Here is an 18,999-nt window from a genome sequence, read left to right as displayed (position 1 = left end):
CCACCGCCAATGCAGTAGGGATCACATCCCCACATCAGGCTGTGGAGCTAAGAGCTCCCAGAGGTAAAACTACCTTTTCCTCTTCTCTTCACATCTGCTCATTCATGCTATGGCAGCAGTCACAAGACCTGACCCAGTCCCAGGCGGAGACCAGCCAGCCCCTGCCTTGTCCATTACAGTGCTGGAGAGCCAAGCTGCCACAGCAGCTCTGGTGCTCTGTAGAAGTGACTCAAGACAGGATAGGATTACATATTCTGCTACTCTCCCACCTGTGTGATGAAGCCTCTACACGAAGACAGCCACCTTGCAGCACGCAGATACAATTTTCCAAGTAACATCCAGCACTGGACAGAAAACGTTAGGTTTCACACCATGAGGATAGAAGAAAATACACAATGTTTTACAGCAGCAATCACAAACTTCATACAGAAGAAGAAAGGTCAGGTACTGATGGCAGAGAGAACAGTGCTCTTGCAAAACCTTCACCACAGTGAGGAGAAACTTCCTTGTACACTGTAAGAAGAGGAAAGACATTTTCCCATGCTGAGAAACAAGGTGTGTGTAACAGAAATCAAGAATAGAGGTAGAGTCATAACAAACAGACATATGCTAACAGCTATAGGATGTATTGTATTTGCTCATGTAACAGCCACAGACGCTTACCGGCCTCAGTGCCCAACCAGTTGCAAACAAGAGATCACCAGTGACATGATCAGTAGCTTAAGAACAGACACACAAAATCACTGCACCCTAAATGTGGAGGGGAAAAATCACAGGGGCAGGGAATTATGTGCACTCCATGAGCACCACAGTGTTTCACTGTGAGGGAAAGGTTAGGATTGGCATCTGGCTTTATCAGCACACTCATTTACCGAATCAAACTGTCCCAGAAAGCAGCCAGTTGCCCTTTAACTGTGTTCATGAAGTAGAAATTGTTTAATGGGGTCTGGGACTGGAAGGCCATGGATCAGATCCAGCCGGGATTTGCCAAGTATTCTTCGTACAGCTATGCGGCAGAGAGACAAGAGGCTCCGGGTGCAGCCTGCAAGGAAGAAAGAGAACAACTATTGAGGCTCAGAGAGAGGGCTAACAGTGTGTAAACTGTGCTGAGTTCTGGCTGACAGCTGAGGAGCCATTTACTCCTTCCATCCTACACAGCAACATGAAGGTAGTGCTGTGAGCAGAGCATGCACAGATTCCCCCCATGAGGAGGCCAAAGCAATGAGCCACCACACACGCAGTGCGGAAGGGCATGCTGGAGGCGGAAGGGCGTGCTGGAGGCCGCATGGGGTTGTGACCATGGAGCCAGTCCCTGCACGAGAGGGTTCAAGAGATCACTGCCAAATCCACACCAGGGGAGGCTGTGGGAGGCTTTATGCTATTCAGATTGTCTTAAGATGACATGGACTTTATTTCTGCTCTAAATCACCCACTTGGGAAACAACAGCATCGATGGCCAGCTTAGGCCTTCCACCAACATTCTTTTGATGGCTTCTTTTCAGTTCATGGAGGGCTCTTCCAGCACAGGGACATCCACACTGGTGGTGTCCATGTTGATTCAGGACCTCCAAGGCACCACTCCATTATCCTGCATGCTCTACCTGAGGAGTCCCATTTGCCTCCTAAACCCAGGCTTAATGGAAACCATGTGCTGCAGCTCATGTGTGCCTCTCCCCAGCTAAAGTCCAAGCAGTCTGAAAAACCAGGCACGTGCAAAGCTGAATAACTTGGAGCTGGGGGTTGTATCCCACAGCCTGAATCCCCTGGAAATTCCTGTGGAGTTCAGGAGGGAAATTCCACTTCCGACCTGGTGCAAAGTTCTGGCCTTCACCAGCTGAGCCTGGTGGTTTTATGAGGTGCTGCCCTTGCTGAAACAAGGACGCACACTGTACTGGTGTTGCTTTTGTTATAAAAAGAAAGAAACAGCAGGCAAAGTTAGGCATGATCAGGTCTGAGGCTCTTTTGTAAGTAATTTGCTTCCCAGAGGATGTGAAATTCCAAACCCCAGCTTTCTCCCACCTTTCTCCACCACCATCCTGCCACTTACTACCACCATTTGTGGCTTCACTGCCCAAGCAGCCTGTCCAGATACACCTCTTGGGTCCCCCTGCATGCAGAGCACAGAGTTACCCAAGAACAGTGAGGGTACGTCTGCATGGCTTTGGAGAACTGGATCTTGTTGGATATGCCATAATCTGCCTGTGGTCCACAGATCGAAAGCCCAGCTCTGACAGGCCCATGATGCCTAAACCTTGCTGAGGACATGGTTAGGCAATGGAAAAAGGAGCTGGGAGAAAGATAAAGTTACAAACTGCTTCAAGAGGCACTGCTGGTAGCTGAAGGACTCAAGAGGGAGGAAACCACCACATGAATGCACCAAATGCAACCGGAGAAAACCAGCTGGCTGGAGGCTCATGGGGAAGCCACCGGGTTGAGTCATCAATGCTGGCAGAGCAGCAGCTCAGCAACACCAAGGATCTGTGCCAGGGAGCCACAGAGGCCAGCCCCATAGTCCTGTCCTGCCTGATGCCTGCCTGGGCAGCAACAGCTCTAGGGGAGCTATAAGAGGGGTGGTGAAGCCATTCACACTTTGCTTAACAGTTTGTTAAAGTCCAGTTATCTTTTAAGTTAGGTATAATCTGTTTACACCACATTTTTGCTGAACAGACCCAAAAGAGGATGCGACCTGAGCAGCTTCTAACTCACAAATGAACTCTCCAAAGAACTCTCCTGAATCCAGAGAGAGAACCAGACTTCAGTAAATCAAAGCTACTTACCCCTTGCTTCTTTAAAGACCTGCAGAGCCTCAGGGTTGACTTTGACTCTTCCTGTGGATTCGACTCCCAGGGCCTCCACTTTCACCAGGTTCAGATTGGCTCCAAAGTCAATCAAGAGGTGGACGAACGCCGCTTCACAGCCATGCCGCAGGACAGCGTCCATCACACACACTGGGGAGCCCCGGGAGAAGCCTTGGACGTTGACGGGCCCACAGCAGTTAAAATCTGGGTTGGCTCCAGCTTGGAGCAGCAGCCGGAAGCACTGGAGGTTGTGGTAGGCAGCACTGATGTAGAGTGGGCAGACCACCAGCGTGGTGAGGGGCCGCAGGGATAGGCTGGGGCCGCGGGAAGGGAGGTGGTGATTCACATCCACATCTGCACCATACCTGGTTGAGGGAGAAGAGCAGAGGTTTGGAAACCAGGACAACAGCACCACAACTGCACCCCAAAATGGCAAGAGGTGAGGCTGAAGAGTGAGCACCCTGCCTGTCTTTGGTACCCCTGGGGCCCACCACCCAAGTACCATCCATACCTACCCTCAGATGGGCCTGGTGTGGCTTCTGAGCAGGGATGCCATATTCAGCATGGTCTGATCTTCAAGAAGCAAAGCTGCTTCCCTGCCCACAACAGCCCAGGCTTCAGAGGGAGGAGGGCGGAACATCTTCCCCTGCCCTCCTGAAGGACTGGCCAAACACGGCCTTGGCACAAGGGATGGCTCAGCCCTGAGCCAGTATCACGTAATGCTGGATGCTAGCGAGCTGGCTGGGGAGCAGGGATGCTTCCAAATTACTCAGTTGAAGAGATGCAGTGAAATAACTTCCCCACCAGGCTAAAACCGGCCAAAAAGCAATACAGACAATCGATCTGACTGTCACAAACAGCACAGAAATGGAAACAGAAAATCTGTGCTCAACAGCAACACATATATGTCAAAATCCTGCTCCTGAAGGAAATAGGGTGCTTGGAATACCATCAGAAATCCCTTCAGGGAGTCAAAAAGAGGCCTTTTCCCTAGTATTCAGCTCAGAAAACTGGAAGAATACAAAATAATGGCATCAGGCCCTCCGCTGTCCGCATCTATCATGCACAGCTCCATTCACAGGCTATATCTTGTACTGGATACCACACAAGAGATTACAGCTCACTCCAGGAGCTGCAGGGGGGACCCCCAGGAGCTGCAGCACCAAAACTCCCAAGCTTTTTGCTTCACCCTACCCCACAGAGAAACCCACATCCTGCATCTTTGCCATGGGCTTGGGCTTGCAAGATGCCATGGAAGCAGGCTAAAGCCCCACTCAATGGCCACAAGAATCACCATGAAACAGAAGCAGTGCCCGTAGCATACTTCTTTTCAGTAAGTACAGATGGCACTAAGCTGTGAACAAGCAGAAAAGAGGGCTTATTGGCTTTGGTTCTTTTCATTTTGTTTTTTGTAGGAAGTGAAGAATGCGGCCAAATATATGGGAGCAAAAAAGGCCAAGTGCTGCTCTCTGGCAAAGCAATTTCGAAAATGGCAATGCTGCAGAAAGAAGAGACAGCAGAAATAAGCACTTCTTTCCCCCAGGCTGGGTAACACCCAACCAATGGAAACACTAAGTCCATCTACTTCACATGCAGCTTGGATGGGAAGGAGGCGAAGACACACAATCCCCTCAGGAGTAGCTGGTTTTAATTGCAGCATCGAGATCAGGCAAAGCCCTGTCCCTTCTCCCCACAGAGGGATAAAAACCTCCTTCACCCACTAGTCCCCAGCCCCAAACTAGACTTTTCTGTCTTCCTAGGTAGCATTACAGTCCTTTCTGCAGTTAATAAAGCAAATAAGGAAACCACCTGGGGACAAATCCTGCCTCAAGGCAAGCACAGCCCAAGGAGGGGAATGCTTAACCAAACGCTTCAATTCTGAGGATGGGAACAGTCTCACTTACATGAAGCACACTCAGAACAAGGCGCAAGGAAACTTGTCTAAGAGCTAGAAAGGGCATGCAGTGCATTTTCACCCCAACAAGCAAGATCTCCCAAGCACGAACATCTTGGCTGAGATCTCAGGAGACTGGTAGGGCCACTGTTTCCTATGGCCATGATCCTGACCAGACAGCAGATACCCCATTATTTGAGTTCTTTTTTTCCCATTACTGTCATCAAAATTCCCAGTGGAAACCCTCAATCCAAAGCAAAATACAAAGTTCTACAGCTCAACATGCACCTGAGGCAGCAGGGCCATTTGTCAGGTCTCTTTTTCACTGTTTTAGTGTGGCAAAAGGATCCTCTCACCTTTAGTCCTAGCCCTCAATCATACTGCAAGTACAGTGCAACAGTCCAACCTCACGGCATGATTACATCACAAGCTGTTAAGAAAGTAATCTCTATACCTTGGCAATCTAACCATAAATACCTCCACCAGCTGTGTTAAAAAGCAGATCACCATCCCATAGTTATGTGTGTATTTACCATTCATGGATACAGTTTCACCCTCTTGCTTGGGTAGCTGGTTCAGCAATTATAGGAGTATCCAGGAATCCTGATCATGCTACCATATGATTAACAAAGAGATGTACTAGGTGATGTTTCGACACTTGCAGCAAGCCTGGCTGGGTTGGGCTTTCTCTTTAGGACTTAGGAGGGTTTCTGGAGTTGAATATGCTGCGAATTTCCTTCTATCCCAGTAAAAGTGTCTTCCTCATTGCGTTCCCCCTGCCAAAGTCTTTGAGAGCAACATCTTACAACTCTCCAAGTGAGCTCTGCAACAACAGACTGCATTTGAAAGTAAGCAAATCTGATGAGATCTGTGAAATCCATTCTCCAAGATATTTGAAATTGTGGGCAATCTGACAATTTGGTATTAGCTTAGCAGCTTTGGGAGAGACATTGTCTAATAAAAACATATTGGACAAACTCCAGTTCATTTTTAAGCCTGAAAGTGTTCCAAACTCTTACTTTTAATATTGCTGGCAAGGTATCCCTAGGAGTAGACACATAAATCAATGCATCAGCTCTCCCTTGAGCTGCTGAAACACCATTTGCTACATTTCACTCTCCCTTCGCAGATATCTCAGGGCAGATTCCTGGGAATGCAGCATGGGAGCTGAAGGCTGTACTGACAAGAACATGGCAATGGGGACATCCTTCTCTCAGCCTGAGAAAGGAGAGAGAAGGGGGGACCATCTCCCCTTCTTTCTACTTGCCAGCTTCCTTAAAGCTGCCCTTGTAGGAAAACTGATTTCCCCACAAGCAAAAGGGAGAGGAGAAAATCCCCAGGTACTCTGAAATGTTGCTATTCAAACCCTTTTGGTTATTTTCTAGCATCTGTGGTCACTGAAGGGGTTTCTTGGAGAGCATTTCTGTGTGAATCCAAACACTTTCTTCTATTATTTCTTTCTGCAACCTGTATTTTCCCCTGATGTCCCCTTAGTATTTGGTGTCAACAGCCCATTTAGTCCCTTATACAAAAAGCTTCCAATTTAGAAGAAAGGAAGTATCACAGCACACCACAGAGGAAAAAAAGTCAAGTTCACACAGCTTGCTGCTACATCTTTAGCACTGCTGGTGCTGCAGAGGAAGTTTCCTGAGGGATGGATGGTCACCAATCACTCACCACCCGAATCTAAGGTTACTGTTCATCACCTTATAGTGATGGCCATCACTCCCTGCCCCAGAGATACCACCCTGTCAATGGAGCTGTGCATCAGATGTCTAGCAAGGGGAGACTGAACCAGATGCAATGGACGGTGTCCTAGTGATAGGCAAACACCAGGCAGGCAAGAACAGCCAGTGCCAGTGACAAACATCTCTCTTCCTAAGGGCAGAAAATGGTCAGAGCAGCAGAGCTAAGCAAAGGAGAGATGTGTTTTCAAACACTTTTTGTTCACTGGGAGATCCACCTCACTCATAAATTCAGCCAGGGCATGGAGCTGGCAGTCAAGATAGAGTCTGGGGTGAAGATACTTTAAACAATTCAGATCTGACTGAACAGTGGATGGTGGGCTCAGAAACACAGATTCCTCTCTTAGGCTTCGTCCTAGGAGAACAGGCATGAGAGTCATACAGCTCGGCACAGACCTGTTGCCAGAGCCAACTGATGGGGAATACAAGGATGTCCCTTTGGTACCTCTCAATCCATTCACCCTGTTCATCACTTACTGAGCTTCACCAGGTCTGCGGAGGCACTGGGCATGCAAGGAGCAAATGGATGAGCCCCATGGGGGAAAAGCTCCCAAGGGAAGAGGAGGGAGGTAGAGTCACCCATCTCCAGCATGTACCTGAGCTCTCACCTGATCAGCTCCTGAAGGATGTCTGCCCGGCCCACACGTGCTGCATGGTAGACAGGGGTGCTGCGGTGGTGCCTGCTGCCGTTGGGGTCAGCCCCAGCTTCCAGGAGGATCTTGGCACACTCGAGGTGCCCGTTGACCACAGCTACGTAGAGAGCTGTCTGTCCCTTCACATCCACCAGGTCGATCTCAGCCCCTTTGCGGAGGAGGAAGTCCACACAGGGCCCATGGCCAGCAGTGGCAGCGATGCGCAGTGGCGTGCAGGGCAGCCAGCCGCAGCACCACACCGACTTCTCATTGATCCGGCTGCAGCGGAGGTGGAAACCATTCCATCAGAGGAGCCCTCCCGCTGCCTTGCACCACCCCACCTCCCCCAGCCCCCAAGGAGGATCTGGGAGAACCCGAACTGCTCCCATGAAGCTTTTCCTGCCCATTTTGGGCACTGAAAAGAGCAGCCCTGAAAAGCTCCTGACGATAATAGGAGGCTACGGCATAGTGCGTGGGAAATGGGCTTTACGGCAGATCAGCTGCACATATGCACAGTGAGGGCAAATCCTGCATCAAAACACAGTCAAAATTACTAATAAACAAATAAGATAGTCCCTTTTTACAGGGAAATGTCCCACATCAGCAGCAACCAAGCTGGGGACCACAGCCATTTAATTCAAGCTGCTCCAAAGGGGACACAAAGTCATCAAAGCAGCAGGGAAACAGCAACAGGACATAGGGAGGAAAGAAACAACGCATGAAAACACAGACATACATACATGTCACACTGCCAGCAACATCCACATGCAGCCAGGCACCACGGCATGACAAACACAAATCCAGGGAAACCTAGCCCTGCCAGCAAGCAGCAAAGTGGAGAGATGCAGCGATCCTGGTCTGAACAGGAGGCCATGAGCATCCTCTCTGGGTGGGTGTACTGGCATAAGAGCCTTTTCCAGTTTATTGGAAGAGATGGATCTGGCTGGCAGCTGCTTTTAGATCCCTCTGAAATAACCTGCATTAGCCTTTATGCTCATGCAGATCTCAGGTTAGCCTTAAAAGTCTCCTAAGCATCCAGGCCTCACTCCCAAAATCTCTGCAAATCACTGCTAGTACCCTTTGAACAGAAAGGATTTCTTTAAGGCCAGTATAGGCTGGTGAAAATGCTCTTTAGCCAGCACAGCAGTGGATGTGCTCTTCTGGCTCACTCCCTGACCCCACGTAACTGGTACAGGACAAAGCGGTTTCTATACAGTACATTTACAGAGTTTGCCAAGAGAGCAATTCCACAGCTGGGTTTTTTTTAACCATGTCAAGCCCTCACCTTTCAAGTCTTATGATAAAAGTGCTCCCCTTTAACCTTGGAAGTTTGGGGATCACTACCCCACATGTACCCTCAAAGAAGCCGCTTCTCCGCTCACTCCATCAGCTGTGTGATGGTGCTGCAGCCTCCAGCCCTCCTCCTCCCACCCAATATTGCTTTTCCTGCTAGGAAGGACAACCTGGCCCTGCTGCCACAGGGGTTTTATGTCATATGGGACAAAATAAGGCAAAAATCTCAAACCAGGGGTCCACAGGAAATCTGGGCCAGCAAGAAACCTGGAGAGGGGCTTTGGATGAGGGCCTGTAGGAACAGGACAAGGGGAATGGCTTTAACCTGCCAGAACAGGGGAGACTGAGATGAGCTCTTAGGCAGAAGCTCTTCCCTGTGAGGGTGCTGAGGCGCTGGCACAGAGTGCTCAGAGAAGCTGTGGCTGCCCCATTGTTGGCAGTGTTCAAGGCCAGGCTGGACACAGGGGCTTGGAACAACCTGCTCTAGTGGGAGGTGTCCCTTCCTGTGGCAGGGGTTGGGACTGGACGAGCTTTAAGGTCCCCCCTATCCCAACCCAGTCTGCAGTTCTAAACACCCCCATCTGTCCAGTGGCAGAAAGAGGGGCTGGCTCATTCTCACTTCTGCTGAAAGGACACTTTTTTGAGGCTGGTAGACATTTTGCACTCAAACCAGCTTTTTCTCTGTGGTGCAGGAAAATTCATTAACTATCCCCATGGTTTCACTTCTCACGGGGCAGATTTTATAACACTGGGTGTTTCAGGTTTATATTCGATTTTAATCCCTTTTGCATGTTTCTTCCATCATACACAGGCCCCCATTTCTCATGGTATGACATTCCTCTGATCTGAAAGGAGTCAGAGGACACGCACAGTCATAAAGCGGCTCAAGATTTACCTCCCTGGAGACCACAGAGGGATGACTGTGGGGCGCACACAAAGCATCTTCCCATCCTAACACCTATCCCTGGCAGTGTTCAAGGCCAGGCTGGAGCACCCTGCTCTAGTGGAAGGTGTCCCTGCCGTGGTAGAGGTTGAAACTGGATGAGCTGTAAGGCCCCTTCCAGCCCATCCCACGTGTTTCTATGTGCAGGCCGCCTCCCTCACCTTTGGAAGCTCTCCTCCTGCAGCAAGCTCTTGAGGGTGGGCAGGTCCCCCACGTAGGCCGCGTCGTGCAGCCGCGTGTCCTCGCAGTGCTCGATGGGGTGGTCGCAGAACTGCTCCTGCAGCCACTCCTTCAGGTTACGACCTGCGCTGGAGAGAGACCGGGGAGGGGAGAAGCCAGGCTGAGCCCTACCCTGGGGCGAGGAGCAGGGCGACCCCCCGGGACGAGCCCCTATCCCCCACGTTACCTACCTGCCTGCCCGCCTGAGGCAGCGGGCGGGTCCCCGCCGCTGGGGAGACCGCCCTCCGCCATCTGCCCCCAGCGCCTCCGGCCTGGCTGGGCCCGCCCTCCCTCCGGTCAACCCCCGGCCACCGCCCGCTCACTCGCCCGCCCTTCCAGGGCCGGCCTGATTGGTGCCTGGGGCCCAGCGGCTTCCTGCCTCCGCGTTAAGGTGGTTTTCCGCGGCAGCAGCGAGCACCGGAGGAGCCATTCCTCCTTCAGAGCAGCCCCGCCGCCGTACCTCAGCGGCAGGGAGGCTGCGCGGCCCGGCCTGGCTCTCCCGGCAGCGCTCAGAGGGCTCCTAGAAACGGGAGTCGGGCGGAGCTGGGTCGCTGATGGAGGGGCTGCTTCTTCTTCCAGCCATGGGTAAAATGGGGCTGAGAATACACAGTGCTTGTGCACGCAGCGTGGGGGAGCCCGCAGCACCTGCAAGAGGGATGGAGCAAGTGTCTGAAAGCAGATACATAAACAAGGCTTGCCACAGCTAAAAGCTGCAGCGGGGGGGTTATGTCATGGAATCACAGAGACCTTAAAGCTCATCCAGTCCCAACCCCTGCCACGGGCAGGGACACCTTCCACTAGAGCAGGGTGCTCCAAGCCCCGGTGTCCAGCATGGACTCCTCTGCATTCCCTTCTTGGTTTCCAGTGTACAACTGCATCTAGTTACAGACCCTCTCTGTGTCTGCTTATCGGCAGGGGAGCAGTCACATACATCTCACTTCCCTGTTGCTGTGCCTGAATATGGCACAAGACAGACCAGAGCAGCTGTCTTAGCTGTTAACATTGTCTGCAGCCCTCACAGATTTAATGGGACTAAATTCAATGAGCTCTTCCAGCTGCAAAGTGTGGTGTTGGATTGCTGGTCTCATCCAGACCAAAAAGGCATGTTAGTCTATGGGCTTTGATACACATGGCCCTGGACCAAAAGCCATAATGCCTGTGTGCACAAGGGGATAGTTAGTGCAAGGGACAGAAACCTTTGTACTTCATTGCTTTCCCAGCAGGAATGCAATGCCAGTTTTCAAACCTCTTAGGAAAAGGCCACTCCTGTTCAGCACAATTTGTCTTTAAAATAGATTTGTTTACTCACTGTGTCATGCAGAGCTGGCTCTTCTCTCTTCTCCCATGGCAAAAGTGCAGACAGGCAAGGAAGGGCAACAGAGGATGTAGCAGTGTTTACTTGTAATATGGGATTTGTCCCCATGGACATAGCAGAGAGGAACAAAGTGAGGGTAAACAGGACAGATGAAGCTGGAACACCAGTGTCTGGATCACTCACGGTTTGAGGTTCATTCAATTCTTGCAGCAAATGCCTCCATTTAACCACAATCTTCTCTCTCCTTCACAAACTGTTATGTATTTCTGTACTTACAGACATGCTGCAATGAAAGGCAGAAGATTTTTTACATACCATATCCCATTATCCTTCCTAGCAGAAGTTTATCCCCCTTTTTTGCGTGCATGTTTGTTTTCCTTAAATACATACGAAAACCAACCCATCCTAAGTTGACCTAATGAGTTCTTGTAAAGGGATGGTAGCAAGGGAGTGACTCTCAGCCTAGGAGATGGCCAGCATTGGAAATCCACAGGTGTTTAAGAGAAATCCCATGGAGAAATAGACTATGATGGAAATCTGTATCACTCTGTGAGTACAGTGGGGAAATGGACATTTGCAAACAGGTTAGCATTCAGCCAAGATCTAAGATATACATGTCCAACATACCTGACTGCTCCTACCAGACATCTCCCTTACCAGCTGAGGACATAGGCTGTGGGCAGCCCTGGCTGCTCTTCCTTGCCCCACCAGGAAACTGGACTAGATGGCCTCCTGAGTCTCAATTCCTTTCAGCCTGAATTATCCAGTAATCCTGGTAATAAGTCAGCCAGTCCTTCCTGTACCTGGAACAGTGCTCAACTCCAGGGACTGCTTCAAAAGACTGCAAAAAGCAGTTGTTTGTTTGAGGTACATCAGGTAAATCCTCCTCGTGCACAAGACGGAACTCCAGAGGGATTGGGATCTGCTGGCTTTTGGAGCACATTACCTCTAGTAACCTGCCCTGGCCATGCCCACCACCAGGAGGGAGAAGCAGCCACGAAGGTGAGCAAACTTGACCCCTCTTCCCTCCATGGTTCATTATATGTGGGTGGCCTTTTGGCTTGCTTCAGTGATTCCAGCCCACTGGAAAACCAATCCACCCAGTAACTGGGGCCTGTGACTCTCTTAAGGAGAAGCTTCCAGTATCTAAATATAGCCAGTAATCCAACACAGCCAACACACACTGACTCACTCGTTAGGCAGGGCCATTTCTGCAGCTCCTAATGCTGAAGCAATGAAACAAGAAAAAAAAAATAAGTAAATAAAGGCAAAAACCTCCTTCTGAGCCCTCAGCCATGGGCAGCTCCCTCAAACACCATCCACATTCATGAACATTTCCCACTGCCTCTCGAGTACGTACCTCATAGAATCAGAGAATGGTTTGGGTTGGAAGGGACCTTAAAGTTCCTCCAGTTCCAACCCCCTGCTACAGGCAGGGACACCTTCCACTAGAGCAGGTTGCTGCAAGCCCCTGTGTCCAACCTGGCCTCGAACACGGCCAGGGATGGGGCAGCCACAGCTTCTCTGGGCACCCTGTGCCAGCACCTCAGCACCCTCATAGGGAAAAAACTTCTTCCTTAGATCTAACCTGAACTTGCCCTGTTTCAATTTGAACCCATCACCCCTTGTCCTGTCGCAACAGTCCCTAATCAAGAGTCCCTCCCCAGCATCCTTGTAGCCTCCCCCTTCAGACACTGGAAGCTGCTCTGAGGTCTCCATGCAGCTTCTCTTCTCCAGGCTGAACAGCCCCAACTTCCTCAGCCTGTCTCCAAACGGGAGGTGCACCAGCCCCTGATCATCCTCATGGCCTCCTTTGGACTTGCTCCAGAAGAAGGAAAGAAGAAAGGAAAGCAAGCAAGCAGGTATAAAAGAGGGAATGCTGTAACCAGAACTGTAATTCACGCTTAGCTCAGTCTATAAAACTTCTCCCTTCTGGAACTAAGCCAACAGCTTGAATTTTTAGTGAACTCTGAAGTTAAGTTGCCCTGGTGATAAATGCATCTGTGGGGTAAGGAAAGAGGGGGCGGAATTCCTGTCCTCCCATTTTTAGCACAGCTCAACATTTTTCTCTGGAATTTCTATAGTTCCTAATGTGGACATGAAGATGTACATCAACAAGGGGATGGGAGAAGAACTTAATTCCAGCATCCGGGACTGTCATTAGGACTGGGGCTGTAATCACAAAGATGACGAAAGTGTCGTGGTTTAAACCAATCCACACAGGTCGTCCACTCACCCCACCCCCCCCGACCCTCCCCACTCCCGGAGGGATGGGGAGGAGAATCAGGAGAATGTAACTCCCACGGGTTGAGATAAGAACAGCCCAGTAACTAAGGTATAACACAAATCACTGCTGCTACCGCCAATGATAATATTGATAAGAGAAAATAACAAGAGAATACGATACCACTGCCGAACGAGTTCGACCCCCCCGAAGAGAGAGAGCCTGCCCTTCCGGGTAACTCCCAGTTACCTCTCCGGGCATGACGTGCTGTGGTATGGAATACCTCTTTGGCTAGTTTGGTTCAGGTGTCCTGTCTCTGCTTCCTTCCGGCCTCCCTCGTCCCCAGCAGAGCATGAGACTCACAGAGTCCTTGGCCAGAATAAACATTACTTAGCAACAATTAAAAAACGATCGGTGTTATCAGCTCTCTGCCCAGGCTGGAAGTCAAAACACAGAGCTTGCACCAGTTACTAAGAAGGAGCAAAATGGCTCCTGGTAAGCCCAGGACAGAAAGATAGGCTGCTTGGAGTCCAGTAAGTTAATTATGCTGCAAGAGGCAGGGCTGATGCATCAGCTGAATTTTGACCTTCCATCCGCTATCCAGGTCTTTGCTCCATCAATCCTGACCATGAGAAAGTGGAGGACACAGAGTGGAGGTTATAATGTAACGCCACAGAAAGGCAGAGACTAGAAAATCCCACGCACCTCTCATCTTCAGTATGGCACAAAATGAGACAGAGATGACCAGTACCCCTGCTGCTCCCAGCTGAGCAGCACAATCAGTCCTGCAAGTGAGGAAAGAGGGTTAAACTTGAGTAAAGAACCACCGCAATGAACACAGATAAATTCAATAGCCTGGATGTGGGTGCTGGTAGGTCAGGAACATCTCACCTCCATGGAGCATGCTAGCCCCAAGGTGGTCCAAAGGAAAGGTTACACTGGCTTCACCATACAATGACACCCTTAAGGAAAATTGGCCCCACAAAAGGTTACATTTCATCCTGGTTGTACCCAGAGAAGTGTGGGCTAGGGTGAAAGAGGGTGGCAGCACATACCTTGGCCACAGGCCCTCAGCTCACGGAGCAAACATGCTTACAAGTATTTGGATGCCCCATTCCTGGCAGTGTTCAAGGCCAGGTTGGACAGGGATTGGAGCAACCTGATTTAGTGGAAAGTGTCCCTGCCCGTGGCAGAGGGTTGGAACTGGACGAGCTTAAGCTCCTTTCCAACCCAAACCAGGCTGGGATTCTATGATCTATGAAATGAACTTTTCTCCTCCCAAGCTGTTATAGCTCTTTTCTTGTTTCCTGCTTTTCCTTGAGGTATTTCTGACAATTCCACATAAGTGGTAAAAGAAGTTGTTCAAAAGGCAAAAACAAAGGGGGAAAAAACTTCCCAGTTGTATCTTCCCATCAAAATCTGAGTATTTTCTGAAAAGAAAAAATAGCAAAAAACCAAACCCCATAAATAAATAAATCCCTTTTGTCTGCAAATCCCCTGGTGAGAGTGGAGGAGGTCTGAACCAATCCTGCGCGACTCATTTCTGGGCAGCTCTTTGCTGTCAATGGAAACTTGTCCTCAGCAGATTTTATGTTGTTTTCTAACCTGCCTGCAAAGGAGGTGTTCCGTTTGGTGACTGAGGTAAAAGAGGAGCCTGCTTCTCCTTTGATGTTCCCACATCTGCCATCAGAGGAACGCTCCAGATGGCCATTTCTCCTGAAAAAGAGTGATAAAGTCTCCATTGGAATTTTCTTCCCTTGCCTTGTGCTGGGGATGTCTCTACTGCTGCAGAGACAAAGGTAGCCAGGGTCCACCAAGCAATGGGATGGGGCAGGTTTCACACTCAGGTATGTGGCCTCTCTTTGCATTTAGTCTCAAGAATGAAAAAATGCCAAAGACACTTTGCTGGAGAGCAAAGCAAATAGCTAAAGTCCCCCTTTAGAACATTAGGTAAGCAAAGAGAATGTTAGGAGCAGCATTCTGGCTGTTAAATAAGCCAAGAAAAGTCAGTTATGGAAAGTATATCCACATGAAAGTGGGCAGGGGAGTTGCTATCAGCAGTGAGAAACATGGATTAGTGTTTAAAGTAGTAAGCAGAGGTGATGTGGGATGGGAAACCCAGCTCCATCAAGTGCCTGATGCTCAGCCTCTGGTGGTTTTGCCCTCGCCTCTCGTACCTACAGCTCTGATTCCTTTTGCCGAGCAGATGCATCCCTATGTTAACCTAACAGAGGAGATCCTTCCCTGTTTAGAAGCATAGAATCAACTGGATTGGAAGGGGCCTTTAAGATCATCAAGTCCAACCAAGTTTCATACATTCCCTTCAATAAACCAAACCAACTACTTTTACTGTTTGTGTTATAGGTATTTCAGTTAGGCTTGGAGAAGATGCTGGCTCTGGCAGGACTGAGACTAATCTCCAGTTAGAGGGAAAGAAAGACCATAACACAAATTGCTGGAAAATACAGGAATGTTTGTCCTTTACTTTCCTAGCACCACTGCTGACAACACTGGAATGTAAGCTCCTAGGCAAAGATCTCAAATGCAAGGTCACTCCAATGCTTTCATATAAACTACAGCAAGGCTGTAGACGCTGTGTCTAGCAAAGGAGAGGTCTGGTACAGCCCTGGGGCTGATCCTTAATGCAGAGGAGACAAGCATCATCTGTAAGCCTCTCCTGTTCTCAGACTCTTGACCAACAACAGACAGGATCAGGATCTTTGTTTAAAGCTATAGTTACTCAATGAGTTTCATTCCCTCTCTTTCTAGACCAGAATCTCCAGTACATGGACGTGTACCCACCAGAGAACTAACACCAGCTTACCCAAGAGCTGACAGCAACCTGCAGATGGATGGACACCCTTTCCAGTCTGCAGCATACTGCCTCTGTCCTCAGCTGAAGGAAGAAGCAGCTGTAGTAATGGAAACACTTGGCTGGGTTTTGCAGATCAACCTAATTTGAAAGGAATGCCTTCTGGTTTATTACAACCATTAAACATTGCCGTAAGGAGCAAAGTGGGAAGCAAATCTAAATCAAAGCAGCAAGATCAGCTCGTCCCAAAGCAGCTGAGGGCAAGACAAGTAGGAAGGTAGCAGATTACCACTCATAGGAACTGGGTTCCCACCCCTGCCCCTCACTTTGTGATTTTTGGCAGGTCTCTGATGCTCCCTGAGCCATTGCCCTCCCTCCTTTCAGTGGGAGGATGGACATTTCCTAATCCCATGTCATGGGAAGCAGAGCCAAAGATGCTGTGAAAGGCACTCAGCTTTCATTCAGAAATACACTGTGGGCTTCCTCACTGGGTAGAAAACTGAGATTGTGAATGGGAAGGCAAAAACGAAAGAACTAAATCCATGGGCTGTTTTGAATCTGGTGCTTTGCAAAATCAATTGCACATCAGGAACTAAGGGTCAGGAGGGACCTGACTCCTGATTTCCCAATGCTTATTGCTGACAATGCTGGTGTTGTCAGAGGGACATTTCCTCTGCCTTGTGGCTTTGGCTGAAGGTCCCTCAGGCAAAAAACATTATTTTCTGTGAACATTCAATGCCAGCCCCAAAGAGGACAGCAATCACCCTGAACTACTGGCATGTGAATGCATCTGGCTTTTCTGCATGAGTCCATCCCCACTGCCCACTGCCAGGCTTTCATACTTCACTGCGAAGAGGCAGAATGTCCCAAAGCAGCATTTGTCTCCTGACACATAGAGAAGTTAAACGGTTTGGGTTGGATGGACCTTTGAAATCCATCTAGTCCAACCCATCAAGGCATTTGAGGCAGGCCTAAGGGACTCCCAGTGTCTTGGAATAGGGCTGCTGCCATCAAACTTGGTCTCACCAGCATTAACCAAGCAGCTTGTAAGCCTGCATTAGCGATAAAAGGCTCACCAAGTCTGCCATGTCAATATCTGCATCTCCACCTTCCTTTTGGAGCTGCCTGACTTCACTGCTGCTTCCAGCTAGGAACAGGCATTGAGATCTTCGTGGTGTTGGATTATCTATGGAGAAAGCACGCTGTGAAGGTTGCAAGTTGTGGCAAAAGCTAGAAAATGCTATTGCCTAAGAAACAAGCACGGGACTATGCAAAAATGGGAGCGTGTTTCATAATGTGCTCCCATAAACAGATGAATTAAGCCTGCTCTCCAGACAGCTCTAGCTCTATCTGCCTTGCAAGTGCTTGACTTTCCCACCTTAACACTGTGCTCTTAGCAGGCTTTTTTTCTCCCTGTGCATTGTATATAGCAAATCCAGCCGTCCTCCCGCACCCCTTTCCCCGCAGTAAGAGAATCCCAGTGTTGAGTGAGTGCAGGCACTTACCGCCTGACACAGTGTCCCCGCTGCAATCACAAGGGTCTCTTTATAGAGCAGCTCTCTGGGCACACAAGAGCTGGACCAGCCTAACTGAATCAGCAGAGAAAAATAAATATCCTTCTCTTGGAAGTGCCTCACACAGTTTCATTAAGCCAGCCTAGGACTGCGAAGGAGCTGGATGTATATTTATTGAATTGAGCCCTAAGAGAATAAAAGGGGAAAAGAAGCCCCCTGGCTGTTCTGGTGAGGGGGGATTTAATGAAACTAAGCAAAGCAAGCACTAACCCCCCCTTACTCCAAACTCAGCATTAAAAAGAGAGAAACTACAAAGCATTATCAGGAGGGGAATGGGAACATACTGTGATTTGAGAGCAATTACATAAGGAAAGGTGTCTCTTGGAAAGAGGGGCACAAGAATTACTAGCACATTTCCAGGCAGCGGCATTCCTGCCTGGTTTACAGCATGCTCTGGATGCCAGCCTACCTCCAAGGTGGGGTGTGAACATAAAACATGTCCCCGGTTGTTGTCCCCACTCCGCTGCGGCGCAGGGCAGCGCTCCCCGCCTGCCTTCCACTCACTGGGGCAGGGCAAAAGGGTTTAGAGCTAATTAAGGAATGAAAATAAACTCTTGACACTTTTAACCACCTCCCCTTGCTCCCAGCCAAGGGGGTTCTGTTTCCTTCAAGGTATTTCAAACCAACCCCTGCTCATTTTTACTCTGCTACTTTCGTGTAGATTGGAAGTGGCTCCAGAGAGGCTCTTTAAAACATTTTGGTTACCAAAAGTCAGCTTCCATTAAAGAAATAACATGGACTGTTCTGATAATACCTCTTAAAGAATCTTCCTCCTATCAGCAATGCGACGTTTCTGTTAACAAATGAGCCTGAGTTTGTACTTCTCCGCTCAATAAAGAAGTCCCGGGCTGGAGATGCATTAGAACCATCACCTTTTGTGCTGCAGAGAGAGACACAAAACCTGGCCAGTTATGCCTGAAGGACATGAAAATCACAGAATACATGTATTCATAGGACATAGAATCACAGAATCCCAGACTGGGTTGGGTTGAAGAGACCTTAAAGCTCATCCAGTTCCAACCCCCTGCCATGGGCAGGGACACCTTCCACTAGAGCAGGTTGCTCCAAGCCCCTGTGTCCAACCTGGCCTTGAACACTGCCAGGGATGGGGCAGCCACAGCTTCTCTGGGCACCCTGTGCCAGCGCCTCAGCACCCTCACAGGGAAGAACTTCTTCCTTATCTCCAACCTGAACTGCCCCTGTTTCAGTTTGAACCCATCACCCCTTGTCCTATTGCTACAGTCCCTGATGAAGAGTCCCTCTCTGCATCCTTGTAGGCCCCTTCAGATATTGGAAGCTGCAAGACCAGGACCAGAAGACCAGGACAGCAAAATCACAATCAAACCCATTCTATAGCTATATTAATACTGGTATAAAGGTGTAATTTTTGCTTTTAGCTTTTAGCTTCTGAGAAAGAATAAAAGGTGACATGAACTAATCAAACTAAACCCAAAAGGTATACAACCGGCTATAATAAACCAATGTGAGAGGTGGCCTGTGTAGAGAGGATACAGGGAAGAAGGGCAGGCAAGGATGTTCCTCCACTAGAG

At 49.4% G+C, this 18,999-nt stretch overlaps 1 protein-coding gene across 5 annotated transcripts; it reads right to left on the bottom strand.

Moving 5' to 3' along the window:
- Positions 1–610: 610 nt before the first annotated feature.
- Positions 611–17,466, bottom strand: ASB1 (ankyrin repeat and SOCS box containing 1). Of its 5 annotated transcripts, XM_065669688.1 has the most exons (11): positions 17,381–17,466; positions 16,952–17,061; positions 14,669–14,779; positions 13,769–13,848; positions 13,347–13,432; positions 10,834–11,122; positions 9,985–10,169; positions 9,467–9,613; positions 7,046–7,348; positions 2,778–3,163; positions 611–1,042 (listed from the first exon to the last, which is right to left on the bottom strand). In XM_065669688.1, the coding sequence occupies exons 6-11, from the start codon at positions 10,951–10,953 to the stop codon at positions 909–911; spliced, it is 1,275 nt and encodes a 424-aa protein (XP_065525760.1). In that variant the 5' UTR covers positions 10,954–11,122; positions 13,347–13,432; positions 13,769–13,848; positions 14,669–14,779; positions 16,952–17,061; positions 17,381–17,466; the 3' UTR covers positions 611–908. The 5 variants fall into 5 exon arrangements, with proteins under 5 accessions (XP_065525760.1, XP_065525765.1, XP_065525761.1 ...); XM_065669693.1 differs by lacking the exon at positions 7,046–7,348 and having other exon boundaries at positions 17,381–17,464; XM_065669689.1 differs by lacking the exons at positions 13,347–13,432; positions 13,769–13,848; positions 14,669–14,779; positions 16,952–17,061; positions 17,381–17,466 and adding an exon at positions 13,247–13,312.
- Positions 17,467–18,999: the final 1,533 nt, after the last annotated feature.

Source organism: Lathamus discolor, chromosome 3 (genome assembly GCF_037157495.1).
Source record: "Lathamus discolor isolate bLatDis1 chromosome 3, bLatDis1.hap1, whole genome shotgun sequence".
NCBI lineage: Eukaryota > Metazoa > Chordata > Aves > Psittaciformes > Psittacidae > Lathamus > Lathamus discolor.
This window is presented reverse-complemented; position numbering and strand designations above follow the sequence as displayed.

Coding starts and splice junctions, on each gene's coding strand:
- ASB1 (XM_065669688.1), bottom strand. CDS start 10,953: ATGTCCATGGGGACAAATCCCATATTACAAGTAAACACTGCTACATCC. Junction 7,349..9,466: donor CAGGAGGAGAGCTTCCAAAG/GTGAGGGAGGCG, acceptor CCTCCGCTGCAG/CCGGATCAATGAGAAGTCGG. Junction 3,164..7,045: donor ATCCTTCAGGAGCTGATCAG/GTGAGAGCTCAG, acceptor TCCCTCAACCAG/GTATGGTGCAGATGTGGATG.